This window comes from Mustela putorius, unplaced genomic scaffold (genome assembly GCF_011764305.1).
Source record: "Mustela putorius furo isolate JIRA1106 unplaced genomic scaffold, ASM1176430v1.1 tig00003834_pilon_pilon_pilon, whole genome shotgun sequence".
NCBI lineage: Eukaryota > Metazoa > Chordata > Mammalia > Carnivora > Mustelidae > Mustela > Mustela putorius.
In genome coordinates, this window is record NW_025421987.1 from 127628550 (window position 1) to 127648035 (window position 19486).

A 19486-nucleotide genomic window follows, 5' to 3' on the forward strand; every position below is an offset into this window, starting at 1 on the left:
GCCACAGTGTGGGACAGGCATTCTGCTAGAACTCACACTCCCCATTCCAGGGATCCACTGAGGTCCACACTCTATAAAAGTTAGGGAGAGCTCACTCAGTTGAGTCCCAAATCACCACGGAAACTCTAAAGAGTTCAGTGACAGTTCTGAAAAGAAGCATCCCTATCATCGCCTCTTGGAGTGAGGTAAGAGGATGGGAACCTGCATCAAAAATAACACATCCAAACAGCAAAAAGGACCCAGTCATCTTCTCCCCAGAAGACTCTCGGAGCAGCCCACCACCACCATTACTCAGGATATTTAAAAACCACACAGGGACTCCACACCACGCTGTCCTCACCTAACGCTGGGGGACAGTGGGGCTCAACTGGGGAAGTTTCTCAGCGCAATTACATACCCACCCTCCCTCCTGGAGGAAGCCTCTCCCGTCCCTCTCCCGTAGCTGTTGGTCAAGGCAGCAATCAGCAGACAGGAGATAATTATGCAGTTCCTCAGCTTATTGACGAGGCCAGCTCCCGGACCGCTACATCATTCAGATTCATCCAACGTGGTCATGGTCAGAGCGGTCTGAAACTCCCAATTCAATTAAGAAACAGCTACCTCACCTACTAATGGCTCCTGAGGCACTGGGAACATGGTACCACTAGGGACCAGACCCTCAGACTGTACATATTAATTGTATTCTTTTCATGTATGGGGGATGAGGGGGGCATGCGAAAGACATGTGATTTGAGGGTCATTTTGAAGAAGAAATTAAACAAGACAGATCCACTGTGTCCTACAAGGTTCTAGGACCCAGCACCACAGGAGCCTAAGGGCCCTCTCCTGTGGCCTCCCTGAGAATGCATCTCAGTGCTAATTTCCAGGTACCAGAAACCTCCCAAGGCCTCTCTGGCCACACAAACTCCACCCAGTCTCCTCTGGAATGTGCCACACCCTCCCTGCACAAACGCGGCCTGTGACAGAAGGAGACAGTCTCTCCAGCCCCTCCCAATGTCTCCCCACCCCCACAGATCGCAGGGATCCCACAAGCAAAATGCATTTGAATTGCCTGCCGGGTAAGAAGCTGCTTCTGCATCTTCTCCAGCCTCCCCAGGGCCCACCTCCGGTCAGGGCTCGGTCTGCGCTTGGGAAAGGGAGGACTCTTCCAGGCCTGCTGCCAACAGTCCAGAGAGCCGCCTCCTCAATCCACTACTCCCAGCCCCGCCAACAGCACAGAGGTCACTGAACACATCTCTCCTTGCACACGCGTGCACACGCACATATACACACGTGTGTGCATGCATGCGCACGTCAACATCAAACTCAGGTCTCACCCCAGAGCGAATTCAATCCAAGAGAAGTACAACGCTCACAAACCAGGCACACACCATCTGCCCTTCTGAGCAAAGACCGACTAAGCACAGAAGGGTCCTCCTGAGCCCTGCCCAGCTGCCATCTCACCCACCCTGCTTTCCAAACCGGCAGGGTCATGCACGCCTGCGGTCATGCAGGTTCCAGCACCCCCCACCACCTCCTGCCCGTGTCCCCAGCAAAGGTTTCAAGATCACCACCCCACCCCAGAGGGAGACAATGCTCCTACACATTCCTGCTCTGTTTCGCGGGGGGCCATAATTACCGTCCGAGCATTCTTCATAATACCAGTCTAGTTCATAATAATCCGCTTCAATAAATTTCTGCATAGTCAGTATTCTCGCAGAGGAAAGAACAGACTTCACAGCACCATCAACATCAAGTAAAACACTGCCATGCCTCCCTGCCCTTCCAGAACACTGGGCAGAAGAGCGTCCTGAAACACACCGGGATTAAGCCGTGCATTCTTAATGACAGTCTGCCGCCGAAACAGAAAAAGAGGCCTGAGAAGCAGAATTCTGGAGGGGCGAGGACAGGAGGGGGCAGAAAGAGAAGCAATTTGCAGAGCCCCCCAGCAGCCCTGCTAATAAAGCGGCAGTGGCCAGCAGCCCTGAATGGGAGTATCCGTTATCGCCCTATCCAGACGCGAGGAGGGTGACGTCAGGGACACACACCACCAGCCGGAGGTCTCACTCCAGCCTTGCCTCCCGCTTCGCCTCCCGCTCGCTGATCATCTTTCAATCTTACAGTTGCCATAGAAACTAGCCGGCTCTGAAAAATGATGCCAAGATGGAGGAAATGTCTTCCAAGGATGCTGGGAGCAGGGGCGGGGAGGTGCCACACAAGGAGAAAGGGGGGTGCGGGCAGGTGGGAGCTGGGGGCCTTGCCACCATCATCACTTCCAACAAATGTAAAGACAAGAACATCTGCTCAATTCTGAGCCACTATAAAGTCTGCATTTCAAAAAAATGCCACGTTCTAAAATCTGTAACCATTACTTTTGGTTTTCCTTGGTCAACCTGATTTAATACGTGAAACACCTTTTCTGAACATTTTTGACCACCACCTAAAGGAAAGGTAAATCACTCAGAAAATGGAAATGCTAGGGTACCTGGGTGGCTCTGCCTTTGGCTCAGGTCGTGGTCTCAGGGTCCTGGGATAGAGTCCTGCATCAGGCTCTATCCCAGCAGGGAGCCTGCTTACCCCCCTCTCTCTGCCTGCCTCTCTGACTACTTGTGATCTGTCAAATAAACAAATAAAATCTTAAAAAAAAAAAAAAAAGAAAAGAAAAGAAAAAGAAAATAGAAATGCTTTCATTGAGATGCAGTTCTGCTCTGCTGCTCATGCCTTTGCTCAAACTTCTGGGAAAACAGCTTGCAACATACAAACGGGGGAGAACGCCATCACAAAGGGGCCCAGGCAATGCAAGAGACTGTTTCACTGGCACTCACATGTGTGATCCAAGTACAAACAACAGAAGGCAAGAGCCCACCTGCAAAATGGTGTGGTTGCCTCTAGGGAGGGAGGGAATGGGCTTTTGCAACCATCCTTATAAATGCATCTGTAATGTATTATTTCATAAAGAAAAAAAATGGAGTCACCGTTGATTAGTGTTTGGCATGTTTTAAATATCGCAATTAAATGAGTAATAGATAGATTTTGGACTAACTATAGGTTAGCTTCATCCCTTGAACCAGGGTTTCTCAAGCTCAGTGCTACTGACATTTAAGGTCAAATCAACTGACACTTAAGGTGGCTGCTGGGGGCTGTCTGGGCATTGCGGGGTGCTTAGCAGTGCCCCTGTCTCTACCACTTAGATCACAGGAGCACCACCCCCTCTCTCTCCTTGATGTAAGGACACTGCCAAATGTCCTCTGGGAATAAAACTCTCCCTCAGAAACCAAAGCCCGAAAACAGAACTCCCTACCAAACCTCACCAGCCTGCTGGCTGGATGCCGTAACCATGTGCTGGCATCAACAGCAGCCGCGTGGGCTCTGATGGGTTTCTCCTCTTAATTTTCTACTCAAGACCATGTAACTTGTAAGCTAGTAATACGAGAAGGTCTCTTTTCCACCATAGGGAAAGCATGCTCCTTTCCTTCTATGGTGACCGAACAGGGACCGTTTCCCTTCATTCTTCTAGTGGCATATGATGCCTCAGTTCACAACCACGGAAGCATCCCTCTAGGGCGGGGCTTCCAGGAGTTAACATGCCCATGAAGTACCAGGAGCTGTTGCTGAAATGCAGATCTGGACGCTGCAGGTATGCAGCAGGCCCAAGACTCTGCATCTCTGACGAGTTCCCATGGGACAGCAGTGCTGCTGGTCCACTGGCCACAGTTGCAACAGTGAGGTAGGTCAGTAGGACGGATAGATCAGGAAGGGTAACATACACAGTGTGTGTGTGTGTGTGTGTGTCTGCATTTGAATTAAAAAAATTTTAAGAAAAAACTGTGTAGATATGCGTGCACACACACACATGTTTATATACACACACATAATTACAAACCCTATGTATGGACTCTTGGGCAGAATCTGTACTAAGTATAGACCTATCTCAACCTTCCTAAATCATGGGAAGCAAATGCACCTCTAATGCTGTGCTGTGAGGTCCCCAGAGCTGGCTTCCTATCCCCTGTGTAAGTTCCAAAAGCTTCTCCCAGCTCCAGGTACCCTCTCTGTACTCAAGGGCCCTGTGCTTTTTTACCAGGCCGTGCTTGCCCACCAGCACAAGATGCTACAAGCAGATCTTCCCACTTGCTGGGTGGCCAACTGAGCCCACTTGGCCCGGCCTGCACACTGGGAGAGCATATCCTGTCCCGTGTGGAAAGCGGGGTTCCTGCCTCTTCAGCAACATCAAATAGCAGAACCTCCTCAACTCTCAGAAGGGGAAAGGAAAGCTAAAGGCAGCTGGTGATGAATCTTGGCTCAGGATGTAAACAGGCTTTTGGTAAAGTTTGGAAGATACACAGTGCCAGGGAATGGTACTGTCTCTGGTTATGCTGTTCCCCAGCTGTCACTTATACCCTGGAGGAACTGTGCCCCTCCCTACCGAATTCCAAATTCTTCCTGGGCAACATAGAAATCAGACCCCATCACCTCACTCACTCACTTGAATCCCTGTCCTTCCCTCTCCCTGACCCCTGCTTAGGTACACATTTAAGATTTTCTAGGACATCTGCCTATTTAAAGTCAGCAGCCAATGATTTTAATTCTCGCTATAGCTGTCCCCATTATCTGAACATATCTCTCCCTCTGGTCCTCTATCATGTCTCTCCCTGGCAAGGACAGCACCTCTCAACAGCCCCACAGCAGACCCCCATGTGAGACATGAGCAGAGGCTGTGCCCCAAGGTTTTCCAAGGTTTTGTTTAAAACCTTGAGTTGGGGGCGCCTAGGTGGCTCGGTAGGTTAAGCGTCTGCTCAGGTCAGGATCCCACGGCCAGGGATCAAGCCCCACATCAGGCTCCCTGCTCAACCGAGAGCCTGCTTCCCCTCTGCTTGCTACTCCCCCTACTTGTGCCCTCTCTCTGTCTCTCAAATAAATAAAATCTAAAAATAAATAAATAAATAAAGTTCCTTACGGTGTTTCTAAAAAGATGATTCTAGGCCTCCAGTCAACAATTAACAGATTCCTCAAATATCAGCATGCTCAACAGGTTCAATCCACTATGTCTGGGGGAAAGGGTCCAATACGAATCTGCAAAATGCAGATGAAATAAGTGAACAGGACACGCAAACTCTGTAAAGCATCACAGAAAGTCAAATAAGGGGAGAGACAAAGGCATGCACATTTCCCTTCCCGCACTATGAATTCTTAAAAATACTTTATCAGTATCATCATAAAGGCAAAAAATGATGGATGGATGGATGGATGGATGGATGGACGGATGGACATACAGTCAGACGAGAGACAGACTAACAGGCAGTTTAATTTCACAGTTAAGAGCGTGGGCTTTGGGGCCCCTGGTTGGCTCAGTGGGTTAAGCCACTGCCTTCAGCTCAGGTCATGATCTCGGAGTCCTGGGATCGAGTCCCACATCGGGCTCTCTGCTCAGCAGGGGGCCTGCTTCCCTTCCTCTCTCTCTGCCTGCCTCTCTGCCTACTTGTGATCTCTCTGTCAAATAAATAAATAAATAAAAATCTTAAAAAAAAAAAAAAAAAAGAGCGTGGGCTTTGGTGTAAGATGGCCTGAGGTGTGGTCCAGGCTCCTCACCCACCATCGCTGTGACCTTCTTAGACACCTGAGCCTTAACTGTTACACAAGGGGATTGTAACACCTATCTCAGAGACAAAGCGAGGTTTTAATTAATTAATTAATGCATGGTAGAACACTCAGCACAGTGCCTGGGACAAAGTGAGTTTGCAATAAATACTACTTTCTGATCATCTTCATCACTCAAATTTTTTAAAAACGTAAGTAAGGCAGTATAGGCAACTAGAAAGACAGTATAATTTTCTAAGCTATAATTAGGGAAATGAGGTAGAACCGTCTTGTCTTGGCTTGTCCCCGCATAATTAATGAAAAGGCACTGAGTTCACAGTAATAGGCGGGGGGCAGGACAGAGGACGCATTTCTGAACAGTAACATACTCCTGAACACGACTTACACCGCGTGCAAAAACTCTGCATAACAAATTCACGTCTTACAAAAATGGGAAAGAAAACAAAGTGTGCAGCAACAAGCACAAAGGAAATAGCATCACTTGTGGGTGACTTCCATGGGCTCCTAAGCAAGATTCAGAGGAACATCTACACCGACACTCCCATTTTATAGGCTCAGAAGGATAAAGCAGTCCATCTGCAGCTCTGGAAATGGTGCTGAGGTTGAGATCCAGCTGTACCTGCCTTCACATCCACATTCTCCTCCAAGAGTCCCATGGCCCGGAGGGTCCCAGTCTTCCTTCCCTTCCTTCCCCAACATCCCCCCACTTCCTGCAGCTGAAAAAGCAAGTTCCTCCACAGCAAACCCCCAACCCCGGAATGCTCCCATCACGGCCCCACCCTGGGGGAATGAGGATCAGGGACAGGTCCCCAGAGAGCCTCAGAGAAGCCACCTCTCACTCACCCTCATCACCCAATACCATTTAGGGCATGCAGGCTGCACACCAGGTGGCCAGCACTTCCTAGCTCACTCCTTCCTCAGACCCTGCTATCTAATTACCAGCCTGCTCGCTGTGCAGAGGAGGCCAGGGGACCCAGAGAATTTAACTCACTTGTCCAAGATCACTCAGCCATTAGAGCACGTAGATTTAAACTGGGCATGGTCCACCTCTACCGTCTTCCCACGATAACTAAGAAAACATCTAAGGATTATTTGCAAATGAACTGTGAAAGGCGGGGGGAGACAAAGATAAAAACTCAAGTTGGCATTTCACAGCAAAAACAAATTGTGGGGGTACCTGGGTGGCTCAGTGGGTTAAGCGTCCCACTCTTGCATTTGGCTCAGGTTGTGAGATCAAGCCCCTGGGAGGCTCCCCTCTCAGCAGGGGGTCTGCTGGAGATTCTCCACCCCCATCCCTCTGCCCCTCCCACTCATGCTTGCTTTCTCTCTCTCAAATAAATCTTTTTTAAAAATTGTGAAGTCCTATTTCCTTTTAAGAACAAACTAAAAAATGATCATGAAAGAATTAAATTGAAAATATCAATGGGACTTAGTGATACTAAAAAGAAATACTATTTCCAGATCTGTCAAGGAAGTGGCCCAGCAAGGACACTACTGCACCAACAACCAGCACGTCAACATTCTGGTGTCCAGCTTTAGGTGAAATGTCAACAGCATTCCTTGAGAGAGCTGCTCATTCCATGCCTTGAGCAAGAAAAAAACAAGATCCACCTACAAGGCTGGCTCAGAGGAAAGCAAAGATGGCTCCACAAGGTCTTGGGGGTAGGAGTGATAAGGCACAGAAGCCAGCGTAAAAGGATAGTCAAGGGCCAGCTGTGACAAACTAAACATCAAAAACCGAACACAGTTAGTGACATTTAGAGGGAACAAGTCGAGTCTGTAAAGATCGTGGTGATGATCAAGGAATGCCAAGACTAAAAGGGCAATCAAGTGAACGAGGCAACTGATGTATAAAGGAGAGAAGATTATAGGAAGATATTTTTAATGTTTCTGAAGAAGAGGAGGGTGGGCGTGTATGATTGTTCTGTCTCTTCCACTAATATCTTTTATAATGCATTACATGAACACTTCTCGAAGTAGGGTGGCTGTGAATAAGACAACCGGATATGGAACAAGGAGGCAGGTGGAGAACAGAAACAGAGCAGAATGCTGTGGTCACAGGCCACACCCGGGCAAGGAGGACGGTCCCGTCCTGTGTTGTCGCTTAGGGGAGCATGTAAGCGAATCTAACAGATCCGGTCTGTAGTAATCTATGGCTTCCATTTGTGATCAGATTCAAATGTTGAAAAGAATTTCTAAGCTTCTAAGTTTCTAATGATTAGTTCTGTGAGCGTATGAATTAAATAGCTTCATGCGTATGAGTGATTTTCTATATACACATCTGAACATACACATATGTGTGTACCTAATTTTGAACAGTTATTCAATACACTTAAAAGATGAGTAAACAATAACACTGAACAATTTAAAGCACAAAGAATGCAGTTAGGAGTTTGCCCCCAAAATATCTGATGTCATGGCACATGCCACTTTCCTTCCTCCGTGCTCCTCGGTGATCAGCATGGGCCACACGCTGCCACTTACTCAAGCAGGTGGGTAGAAAGATGGCTTCCCTCCTGCTAGGAAGCAGAACCACTCGGCGGCCCCAATCCCCTCTGGAACACGATCCCAGTCTCTAGGGCTTTTCTCCGCTCGGGAAACAGCATGGCTGGCCTTCTATCTGCACTCAAAGAGGCCAGAAGCCTAATAACAGAAAAATGGGCTTCCTGGCCTTCCAATCCTGACAGGGCTGCTGGAGCTTGCGTGAAACCCAGCCTCACCAGCAGACCTTCCTGCACCTGCTGCAGAGAGAATGCTTCTGGGGAGCTCTCCTTCCGATCTTTAAGACATTGCCACTGCCAGTCACTGAGCTCCTGTGGCAGAAGGCTGGCTGCTGGCAAACAGCTTGCTGTCAGCTACCCCCCTCCCAAACCATCTCCACCTCATTTCAAGCACAGGAAAAGCAGGCACCCATGCCACCTCCCAGTTCTCTGGGGCAGAACAGAGTCTGGCTTTCAGAGACACATCCAAAGGCAGAGACATGGCACTCAACAGGGCACTGCAGACGCGACGTGCGGCCCTGCCTTGGTGGAGTTATTAAAATCCGAGAAGGAAATGGAAAAGAAACAGTTCAGATGTGTCTCAGTTCCCAGTCTGCTTCCTACAGCCTTGGGGGGCTGCATGGGGCATTCCACTCCAGGACCCAGCGAGTCATATGGCCGATGCCACAGGCTTCAAAACGCAGCCAGAAGCTCCATCGAACCCCCACCCTGCTCCTGCTGCAACTCGGAGCCTCTCTGGCCTGAGTGTGTCCCCCAGGAGGAGCCAATGGGGGTGTGAGCTGAGCTGTCACGTCAATTTCCCACCTGAGCCCATTCCAACTTTGTCTTGGATGCGCCGGAGGGACGCGGGAAGGCAAACAGTCAATCTGTACAGAACTGCTTGCCAAGCATTTTTGGTCTCAAAAGAAAAGATACTTAAGATTGGAATCTGATTTGATGAGGGGAAAAAAAAAAGGTGGCAGGTGGCAGAAGCCAGAGGAAGCTTAGGGGACATGTGGGTAGACTGCCCCCGGAGAGGAGTCCCTGGCCACCCTGCTTGACCAGATGCTGCGCCCAGAGCTGCAGGTGCTATCGGGCTCGCCAGCGTGCAGCTGCCCTGCACCGGCCCCGGGACACAGGTCCTCCAGTTCCCGTGGGGCCTGGGCCCACGCCAGGGTGGGGATGGCTGTGACCAGGTGCGGCTCACGTGTGCACTGGGCTCACGCGTGCACTGGGCTCACGCAGCCAGGGCTACTCTGCTCCCATCTCTGCCCCTGCACACCACTGGATAGCTAGAAGCAGCAAAAACAGGCCCAGGGAAAAGTCCACTCGTGGGAGGGGCAAGCAAGAGAGGGGAGACGGCACAATCCAGGGCTCATCGGACGCTCACCTGTCAACAACATGGCCCCTGGTCTTGGGATGGCAGAAGGACCCGGACAAAGTGTGGGCGTTTACAGGAGAGAAATTCACAGCAACTATTTATAAATGTATTATAATGTATGCACTTTGGTATCATGTTGGTTGGCAAATGAAATAAGAACTTGTTCCTGGCCACGAGATCCCTTTCCCATCCCCAGCACAGGCTCCACCCCAACCCTGTAATTTGTCTTTCCTCCCCTCATTCGACACCCCCCCACCACACATAACACCTAGGGGAGAAGGATCCCCAGGGCCCCAGAGGGCACCCCTCCCCCATGTTTTCTCCTATGTCACCACCTCACAGAACTATTAAGCCCCTCCCTTCAGGAAGTCAGCACCGGGTGTTACCTATCCATTTCATTTGGCCTATCCCAGTGCCTCTATTTTGGCCACACTTAGGATTTTAATCAGACTGAAGGCCATCTTGGGAAGGTGGCAAAACCAAACTCTGTATGCCGTATGTGGGTTTTTTGTGTTTCTTTTATTTTAAAAAAGGAGAAAAACTTGAACCTCAAAACATGTATCTTTTCATTTTCTCTTCCTGAGGAAGCATTTATTAAACACTTACTTAACGCAAACATGAGGCAGACAAGGGCTCTGTCCCCTTGGGATTTACTCAATGAATACAGAAATTATTTCTAACAGCTTGCAGTCTTTCAGAACATAAGCCTTGCAGAGATCTAAATTTTAATGAGAAAAGTTCGAGGCAATTTAAAATGTGCTTAGAGAATTAGGACAGTATTTCTATCGTGTTCTGAGAGTTCCTTTTTTTTTTAAGATTTTATTTATTTATTTGACAGACAGAGATCACAAGTAGGCAGAGAGGTAGGCACAGAGAGGAGGAGGAAGCAGGCTCCCTGCTGAGCAAAGAGCCCAATGTGGGCTAGATCCCAGGATACCGGGATCATGACCTGAGCCGAAGGCAGAGGCTTCAACCCACTGAGCCACCCAGGTGCCCCTGTGTTCTGAGAATTCTTAAAAATTTTCCCTAGAACTATCACCTGAGGGCAGTAACAGCACTTTTATTTTATTATTTTTTTAAAGATTTCTATTTATTTATTTGACAGACAGAGATCACAAGTAGGCAGAGAGGCAGGCAGAGAGAGAGGAGGAAGCAGACTCCCCGCTGAGCAGAGCCCAACAGGGGTCTCAATCCCAGGACCCTGGGATCATGACCTGAGCCAAAGGCAGAGGCTTTAAACCCACTGAGCCACCCAGGTGCCCCAGCACTTCTATTTTAAAAGAGCAAAAACTACCTTTTTTTTTTCTCTTTAACAATTTCTTAAAACTGAAAATTAAAGTCTCAAGTCTCATAATTCCTATTATACAATATGGAAAAAATATTTTTAAAGGAAACACAGTAAGACAAAAACAATAATAAAAGAACTTTGTCCTGGGATCCCTTTGACAAAAGAGTAAAAAACTCTCAGTGACATATTTCAGAGAGCCACAGAATGTTTAACGCTGACTAATTTCCAGATAGTAAAATCTGAGTCCCTAAGAGGCTATGAGGTTTGCTCAAGGTCACACATGGAGTTGGCAAGGGGGATGAGGGAGGCGAGGCCCTCTAACACAGGGCTGACTGTTGGGTCCCTCACAACTGGTCTCTAAGAACCACTCAAAAGAGGAAAACCTTCACCATATAGGGAGGTTACCTAAACCTCAAATAGACATCCCCTACCCCCACACAGATTAGCTGCATCTCTCAGTCCTAGCTAACTTCTACAGATAACATCCATTACTGTTCTCTCTCATGAAGCGGTCCTTGGTGAAAAGTTTAAGGTGATCCCTGGATAACACTTTGAAACACACACACACACACACAATTGAGCACTTCAATCAGTTCTTCAGGCCATTATCTAATACTGTCATTTTCCAAACATTAATGCGTAACGACCTACCCAAGCTAAGATAAGGGTCAGATATTTTTCCTCAGGTGTCTTGTAAGAAAACACGTAGGGTATGTTCAGACTTCTTTAAGACCAAATACGGCGTTTTCAGGCAAAGTGCTTCTGAGTACTACACGGCCTGAAGTCTTGGAAATAAAAAGATTTAGTGAAAGATGAGAAGATCACAAGTCAGGGCTAGGGAGCAGGGAAATGCTGCCCATTTCAAGCACCTCAAAAGTACATAAGACCTTTTCAAACCACAAATAAGGCCTGGGCTGCACTGAGGATATCTTATGATAGAAAGAATGGGCTTGGTCCAGCTGGGCTGAGATCTGCTTCTCCCCTATCCTGTGAGACCTTGGGCTGGCAATGGAGGGTCCCTCTGAACCACGGCCTCCTCATTTTAAAAATGGGGATAAGCCAGTCTCGATCTTTGAGCACTGCAGGGGGACTCATTGCTCAGAATGTAATAAGCACTCAATAGATGTCCTTTTCATTTTTCACTAACCACCATGACGTACAAACCATCCAGCAGAAATTAGAGGCGAAACCTGAAAAGAATTCTGTATCCAAAGAATGAGGCATCCATCAATCTCGGGATCTCTGCTGACCATTCTTAGGTTAGAAAGAAAAATCAGGAAGTTTATGAACTCTTAGCACCTCATGGAATGATGTTCTACTCATTCACTCACTCAACATTTATTCCTCAGGGCTCCTAATGATCTCATGACTCTGTATGATCTCATGCTCACCAAGAATGGGCTGCTTTTTTGCAGTAAGTTAATATCTATTTATTTATTTTAAAAGATTACTATTTATTTGGCAGAGAGAGGATGAGCAGGGGAAGCACCAGGCAGAGGGAAAGGGAGAAGCAGGCTCCCTGCTGAGCAGCATGGGGCTCAATCCCAGAACACTAGGATCATGACCCAAGCCAAAGGTAGACACTCAACTGACTGGGCCGCCCAAGCATCCCAGTTAATATTAAATCTAAGAGTAATCGTTCAAAGAAACTTAAATAAGTTCAAAGAAACTTAAAAACTGCCACATTTTCAAGCCAAGTAAATTCCTAGAAATACACCTTAAGGAAATCATGAGTTGGGTAGACACCTACAGATGTGGAAGGATGTTTTCGGGTGTGTTATCTGAGGAAAATTTAGAAACGGCCCAGATCCTTAATAACAGACCAACAACTAGGTATAAATGATGGGATATTAAACAACAATGAAAATTGTGCTTTTCAAGAATTTTAATGCCACAGGGAAATGGTCAACATATGCAATTAAGTAAAAAAGCATTATGTCCCCAGATATGTAATATATTTGTTGGAGGAAAAAAAACCCACTAAAAATATCTCACAAAAACTGAGAAATGTTTGCTAAGTTAGTCATCTTTTTGTCCTAAGTCTTGCTAAATTACCTACAATCAGCAAATTTTTATGATCAAAGGATATACTATTTTTAAAACCTCACTCCCTTTGAGGACCGTTGACATTCACTAAATGGCCAGGCACTAAGGGCTGAGCGATGACAAGCATCCCTGCTTCCTCCACCCAGAAAATCAGAAATGGACACCATGTCCCAACAGAGTCACAGAACCTTTTTTTTTTCCCACTTAAAAAAAAAAGAAAACCAAGGTCCAAAGAGGTTTCACAACTTGCTCGTGGAGATGACAGTAACACTCACTCAGGACCAGGACCAGAAGGTGCCCCTGAGGACAGAAAGGACGGGACGTAGCACAGGCAGTGGCCGGGTGAGTGCCTGGGGCCTCCATGCACGTCAGGTAGCTGTGAGAAGACGGGCGTGAAGATGACAAACCCGTGCTCAATTTACAAGAGACTCCAGCAACGCATCCTGTCGGTGGAGAGGGACATGCAGAAGCAGAGAGACACGGCTGAAGAAAAGCGGGGGAGGGCAGGAGACCCCGAGACAGGAGACTGGTAAGCACCCATCACGAAGCAGAGGAAGGAGAAAAGAAATTTACCAAAAAGGAACAGGAACAAGCTAGACCAGAGAGGACTGGTCCAAGGAGAGGCAGAACTACAACACTGCCAGGGACAAGTCCCCTGCACACAGAGCTGCTACAGCCCTCTCTAGTCCCAGGCACTCCTGCGGGACCCGGAGTCCCAACAAGGAGTCGTGGCCCCCGGAGAGCGGGCCGCCTGCCCGCAAACACACCACTGTCTCTCTAGCCTGGCCATGTGGGCTCGTAGGAATCAAGTTCTTTTCCCTACCAAGGCTCATTTGTCTTTGTCCCCAGATCTGTTCATGGCCATTTTTGCTTGTTAATGTAATGACAGAGTTACATTTATTATTTCATGAGTTGCACAGACAGCTGTTTCTATGAAAGCGAAGTTTAATACCCTGAAAGACTAAATTAAGGATTAAATGGCTAATTCAATTTGCCTTTGCACTATATCTGAAAAAAATCACTTAACAAAGAGGGGATCACAGACTTCAAATCCAGTGTATGTGTCCTAACAGATTCATGAAGGTAAAGCGCTTACGAGCCCCAGACCGGCCAACAGGAAGCACTCCCCAGATCTGACTCATTATTATTACTGCTTGCATCATCGTGGTGGAAGCATATAGACATATGACAGCCGCAACAGCAGCCAGGAGGAAAGGGAAGGGACAGCACAGCTGGCTGCTCTCCAGGAAGGCAAGAGTCCTGAAGGGAGTGGTCCCTGTGTCACCCCTGCTCCCAGGGCACCAAGACCTCCAGGGACAGATAGGTAGAGATGCTGAAGTCCAGCCAATGCCCTGGCCAGTTAGACCTCCTGCAGACGCTCTGGGCTTGCATACCTTGTCCCAAGCACTTTCCCGCTGCCCTCAAAGAGTCCTAGGGTGGTGAAGGGTAACACACAAGCTCATAAAACACTCATGATGCTTGGAACCATGTGGACACAAGTGAATGAACACAGTGGAAATCGGCGTATGACAGTGACTGTGGACTCCAATCTTCCCTGGACACAACTCCAGAGGGCCAGGGTGAGGGCCAGAGGGACCCATCCATGACCCCTGGCCCGTGCAAGGCCGGTACCATGTACAAGCTTGTGAAACACTTTGCCACAGGCCTCAGGTGCTCCAGCAATGGTCTTTCATTTTTTTGTTGTTTAAATGAAACTTTAAAAACAGGGACCTGGTAGAATATGTAAGTTCCCAGACCCCACTCACTCCTCCCATATAAGCAAGGCAAGCAACTCTGTGCAGAGGCCTGGAGGGCTTTCTGCATGGGCCCACGTCCAGCTGCAAAGTCCCTGCTCAGGTAAGGGAAGAAAATCCATAATCCAGGAGCCATTCTTACTTCCTTAGCCAGAAAACCTGAGCTGGAACTCAAAGAAGTCAAGTTCACAAAAGATTACAGGTACATACAAGGCGTTCAGTAAATACCTGTTGGCTGATTCATTAAGATTAGTTTACAGTAAGAGTAAACAATAGAACAATGTCTTAAAACTCTTATTTACTTTATAACCTTCTTTTCTCCTTAGGAAAAAAGATTATTCCAGGTAAAGTCGGAGGTGAAGTGGTCAGGGAATCCTACGCACTTGAGACACAGAGAGATTGCTTTTCTTGACCAAAGCTCCTTAACCAAAAAGTGACACAAAGCAGGCCCTGGAAATGAGAAATGGGAAGGGGCCACAGCCACCTCTGTAACAAGTCAGTCATGTCCACGTCTGCTGTCTGCAGAATGCTATGTGACAAGAAAGGTCCACAGCATACACAAGTTGTTTCCACCAGGGGAAAGGAAACGTGACCTACAGACCACATGACAGAGGCAAAAACCACAGGGAAGCAGGGAGGAAATCTCAAGTTGACAGTACGTTCCCACTAAGTGTCACTTGGGACAGCGACCTTTACAGGAAAAAAGTCAGATCTTAAATATGTAGGAAACACATTTTATAAACAAATAGCTACTGATGTTCTCAAACTGAGGGTCTGCTCTTCACATCCCCTGTGCCACATCAGTTTTACTCTTAAACTACAATTGTTTTCTCGTTTTGCTCTTCTGAGAGAGTAGTTAAGATACAGAGGCAGAGCAGACAACCTAGGTTTGCTACTCAGCATCCCCCACCCCTTGCAAGCTGTGTGACTCTGGGCAAGCTTCTGTGCCTCAGTGTCCTCATCTGTAGGATGGGGATAGCAAGACTCACTCAGAGGACACTGTGCAAACTGAATGAGATACATGTAAGGAATTAGGAACAGTGCCTGATACACAGTAAGGGCTAAATGCTGACTACTCTGTCTTCCTCCTAGACCATCTAATCCTAAATGTCCCCATTTATGGGTACATCTGCTATGTGAATCATTTTCCTGTTCTGTGTTTCCCACGCTCCTCCAGAATTTAAAAAAAAAAAAAAAAATCAACCTGTTAAAAATTTGTCTGAAAAGGTCATTCTACCACTTGGTAAAGGGAGACCCCCAAAGAGGTATCCACCTCTTCTTAACAAGCCAGGTGAGGGGCTCCTGACTGGCTCAGTTGACAGAACATGTGACTCCCAATCTCAGGGCCATGAGTTCAAGCCCCATGTTAGGCATGGAAGCTACTTAAAATTAAAAAATTAAAAATTAAAAATTAAAAAAAACAAGCCAGGGGAGGGCCAGATCCAAAAGGCAAAGCATCATTCCTCTACTCTGGGAAACAGCCTATAAGAGTGGGAACTGAGGTTTACCTCATTTCCTATTATCAGAACCCCTAGGGTACCCCTTATCCCCACTCCCACCCACAACAGAGAACCACTGCCCTAACTGATGAGAAAAGACATCTAAGAGGAAACAGCTCTGTTATCTTCTCCCACACCTCACAACTGACTTGACACACCGGTGAGTCACAGCGCTGTGGCCATGGAATCCCCTGGGTTACGCTCCTATAAACAAACAAGGAAACCCAAAAAGGACACCACGCATGGAGCAGGGCTCCTGATCTGTGCCTTCCACCGACCTCTCAGCCAGTTTGGCCAGGCTCACAGACCCCTTCTTAGAAGACAGGGTTGAAAACACAACATAAAGTACAGACGACTCGGAGGAAACCGACTGTATTGCAATGCAGCTATGAAAACTTGCAGAAAGTCTGTGATAGAAGAGCTTATCAATGCATTAAATAACAAGATCGACCAGCACATCTTACAACGAAGGTAATTTCAGAGCCGTGATGAGTAGAGGTATTTCAAACCATCTCCACCGCAGCAGGACATGAAAATCTTCATTTCTAGCAGTGATGAAGCCACAGGGCCTGCTGATAGCACCGTGCTTTGTTTTCTGGGTTCACCATGAAAGGAAACCCTGCATTTCAGTTAGAAATCAGTGAAAATAAAGACGCCATGTCATTTCTTTACAAGTTCACAGAATCCCCAATTTCCCTCTACAGATCTTCAGGGGTCCTAGGACCTCCATTTGAAAGCCATGCTGAGGAGCCTGCTCTATTTAAGAGTTTCCCCCTGATCATTCATTTAATCCATAGTTAGCAAATACCCGCTTTGCTCTAAGCACAAGTAACACAGAAGAAAAATACAAAATTAATGTAAGACTTGGGGGCAACCGTGCCCTAAGAACTATCAGAGTTTCCGCTCAGCTTCCTCTAATTTTGGCATAATTTTGTTATCCACGGCCAAATGCATAACCAAAACAGAGTGCACAAACAGAAATGAGCCACAGCGTCTGCTCGAGTCTACTGTCTGCAAGTATTTCAGAAGCTGGAGGTCAGTGCTATGGAAGAAATACAGGAGCCCTCCATGCTTCCACTTCCTCGATAACCAAACCAGCCCTGCCCAGACTGCAGACACTGCATAGGGAAGAAAGGAGCAATTCATGTGAAAGTTCTCCGAGAATACTGAAGTCCTGCCTGTGTATGGTTCCTGTTATACCGTGACTATAAGCGATTCACTCATGCAGGGACCCAGGAGCCTCCCACAGCAGAAATGGCCATGCAGGGTCCTGCAGAATCACAGGAGGATCTCTTAAGGAAGAAGTAACACACGGGGATTTGGGGGGAGGAAAGAACCAAACCAAACAAAACCAAACAAAACAAACAAAACCACAAAAGAAAAACAAACAAAGAAAACCTGTCCTGCTCTGAATTCTACCATGAAGCAGTCTGAAGGAACCAAAGACAGAACTTGCTAAGGACGTGACTCTGGACACAGTTTTCTATCCAACACCACATCTCTTGGTATAACAGATACCGTGAGTCAACAAAAGGGACCAGCAAAGAGCTTCCTATTCACTGCCAGACACGTCAGAAAGTCTAAAGCTCCACTGGGAACACTGGTACAAGTCTAACATGCTTCATATTTGCCCAGGTGTGGATTATTCTATTTTTATTCCAACTGAAACTGATTACCTGCCGTGTTCATACACCTGATTTGTCTCAGGTATAAACACAAAGGTCAGTCTAAACAAAATTCCCTTCTCATTGATATCTAAGAGAGAAAATGAGAAAATAGCCCAAGATACATTCTAAAAGAGAAGTTTGTAGTTCCATCTTGTTTATTATAAATGATTTCCCAAATTCAAGAACACTGGAGATCACTCTGTATTGAGACAATAATTACAGAAAACTTATGGGCGTTAGAAGCTGGTTTTGAACCAAGTTACCATCAAGTAGAAGCAGGATTGCTATACTTTTTCTTTTTAAAGGCGATACAATGATACACAGGTATGTAAATTATCTCACTGCCAAAGTGACATCACTAACTCAGACAAAGTTAAAGTTAACTTGAATTTTAAAGTCAGAGGTGTCAAGACAATGGAGAGCTGTGTCTGTCCTACCAACCTCATTGGGCTGTGTTGAATTTCTAAAGCGTAAAATGATTTCTACAAAGGTGCCTCTTGAATGAATATTAGAAACATCATAAGCATGTGATTTTTTAAAAAACTATCACATGTTTTCCAAATCTGCAATATCGGGTTTCACACCCTTGTAACCACACGTTGCAGGGGGCGGCGGGGGGGGGGGGGAGGGAGGCGGGGACCCACATGGTATACTGTTCACCCTATCAGGTATCAACTCTGCAGCCCCAGAGCATGACAAGTTTGTCGTTGGAGCAGCCTTTGGATTTTTCTGAATAACCAGCTTAGTGGGCTCTCACACAGAAATCGTTAGTCTTGGAAAACCAAGTTCACAGATACAGAGAATACATTGATAGTTGCCAGAGGCAGAGCTGGGAGCTGCGGGGGCAGGGAAAACAGGTTAAGGGGGTCAACAGGTAAAAACTTCTAGCTATGGGGCGCCTGTGTGGCTCAGTCGGTTAAGGCTCTGCCTTCAGCTCAGGTCGTGATCTCAGGGTCCTGGGATCAAGCCCCATATTGGGGTCTCTGCTCTGCGGGGAGCCTGCTTCCCCCTCTCTGCCTGCTGCTCTGCCTACTTGTGATCTCTGGCTGTCAAATAAATAAATAAAATCTTCTAAAAAAAAAAAAAAAAACTTCCAGGGGCGCCTGGGTGGCTCAGTGGGTTAAGCCTCTGCCTTCAGCTCAGGTCATGATCCCGGCGTCCCGGGATGGAGCCCCACATCCAGGCTCTCTGCTCAGCAGGGAGCCTGCTTCCCCCCACTCTCTCTCTCTCTCTCTCTGCCTGCCTCTCTGCCTACTTGTGATCTCTGTCAAATAAATAAAATCTTAAAAACAAAAAACAAAAAAACAACCTCCAGTTATAATATATTTATAAAATAAATATGTCACGGGAATGTAATGCACAGCATGATGACCACAGTAATAATACTGTATTGCATGTTTGAAATTGCTAAGAGAGTAGATCTTAAAAGTTCTCACTATGAAAAAAAAAAATTTTTTTTCTAACTATGTATGGGGACAGATGTTAACAAGACAAAGATTCATTCATTCATTTTGCAGTGTAGACAAATATTGTTGTACAATATTGTGTTGTGTACAAAATTGTGTTGTACACCTGAAATTAATATAATGTTATATGTCAATTATACCCCAATTTAAAAATTAAAAAAAAGAAAGATAATGCTCAACCTTGGTATACATGTCTTGCTATATCATATAAATAATGCTACGTAGCCAAGATGTTCCCAGTGACTTTAGTTTAAATGCAAACTCCTTCCCAGGGAGAGTTTCCACGGACTCACATGGTATTTTGGTAAAAGGCGGGAAATGGGAGTAT

At 46.8% G+C, this 19486-nt stretch overlaps 1 protein-coding gene across 15 annotated transcripts in view; it reads right to left on the bottom strand.

The window, feature by feature from the left end:
• The window catches only part of TRAK1 (trafficking kinesin protein 1), a 118060-nt gene that overhangs the window by 66789 nt on the left and 31785 nt on the right, over positions 1 to 19486 (bottom strand). Inside the window, exon 1 of one of the 15 annotated variants that reach the window (XM_004754236.3) lies at positions 1619 to 1947. The exons of 12 other annotated variants lie outside the window; for them this stretch is intronic. In XM_004754236.3, coding sequence (XP_004754293.1) covers positions 1619 to 1682 — 64 coding nt within the window. In that variant the 5' untranslated portion in view covers positions 1683 to 1947. Of the gene's footprint in view, positions 1 to 1618; positions 1948 to 19486 lie in introns of those variants that run through there. 2 more of the 15 variants (XM_045089020.1, XM_045089022.1) reach the window with 2 other exon arrangements.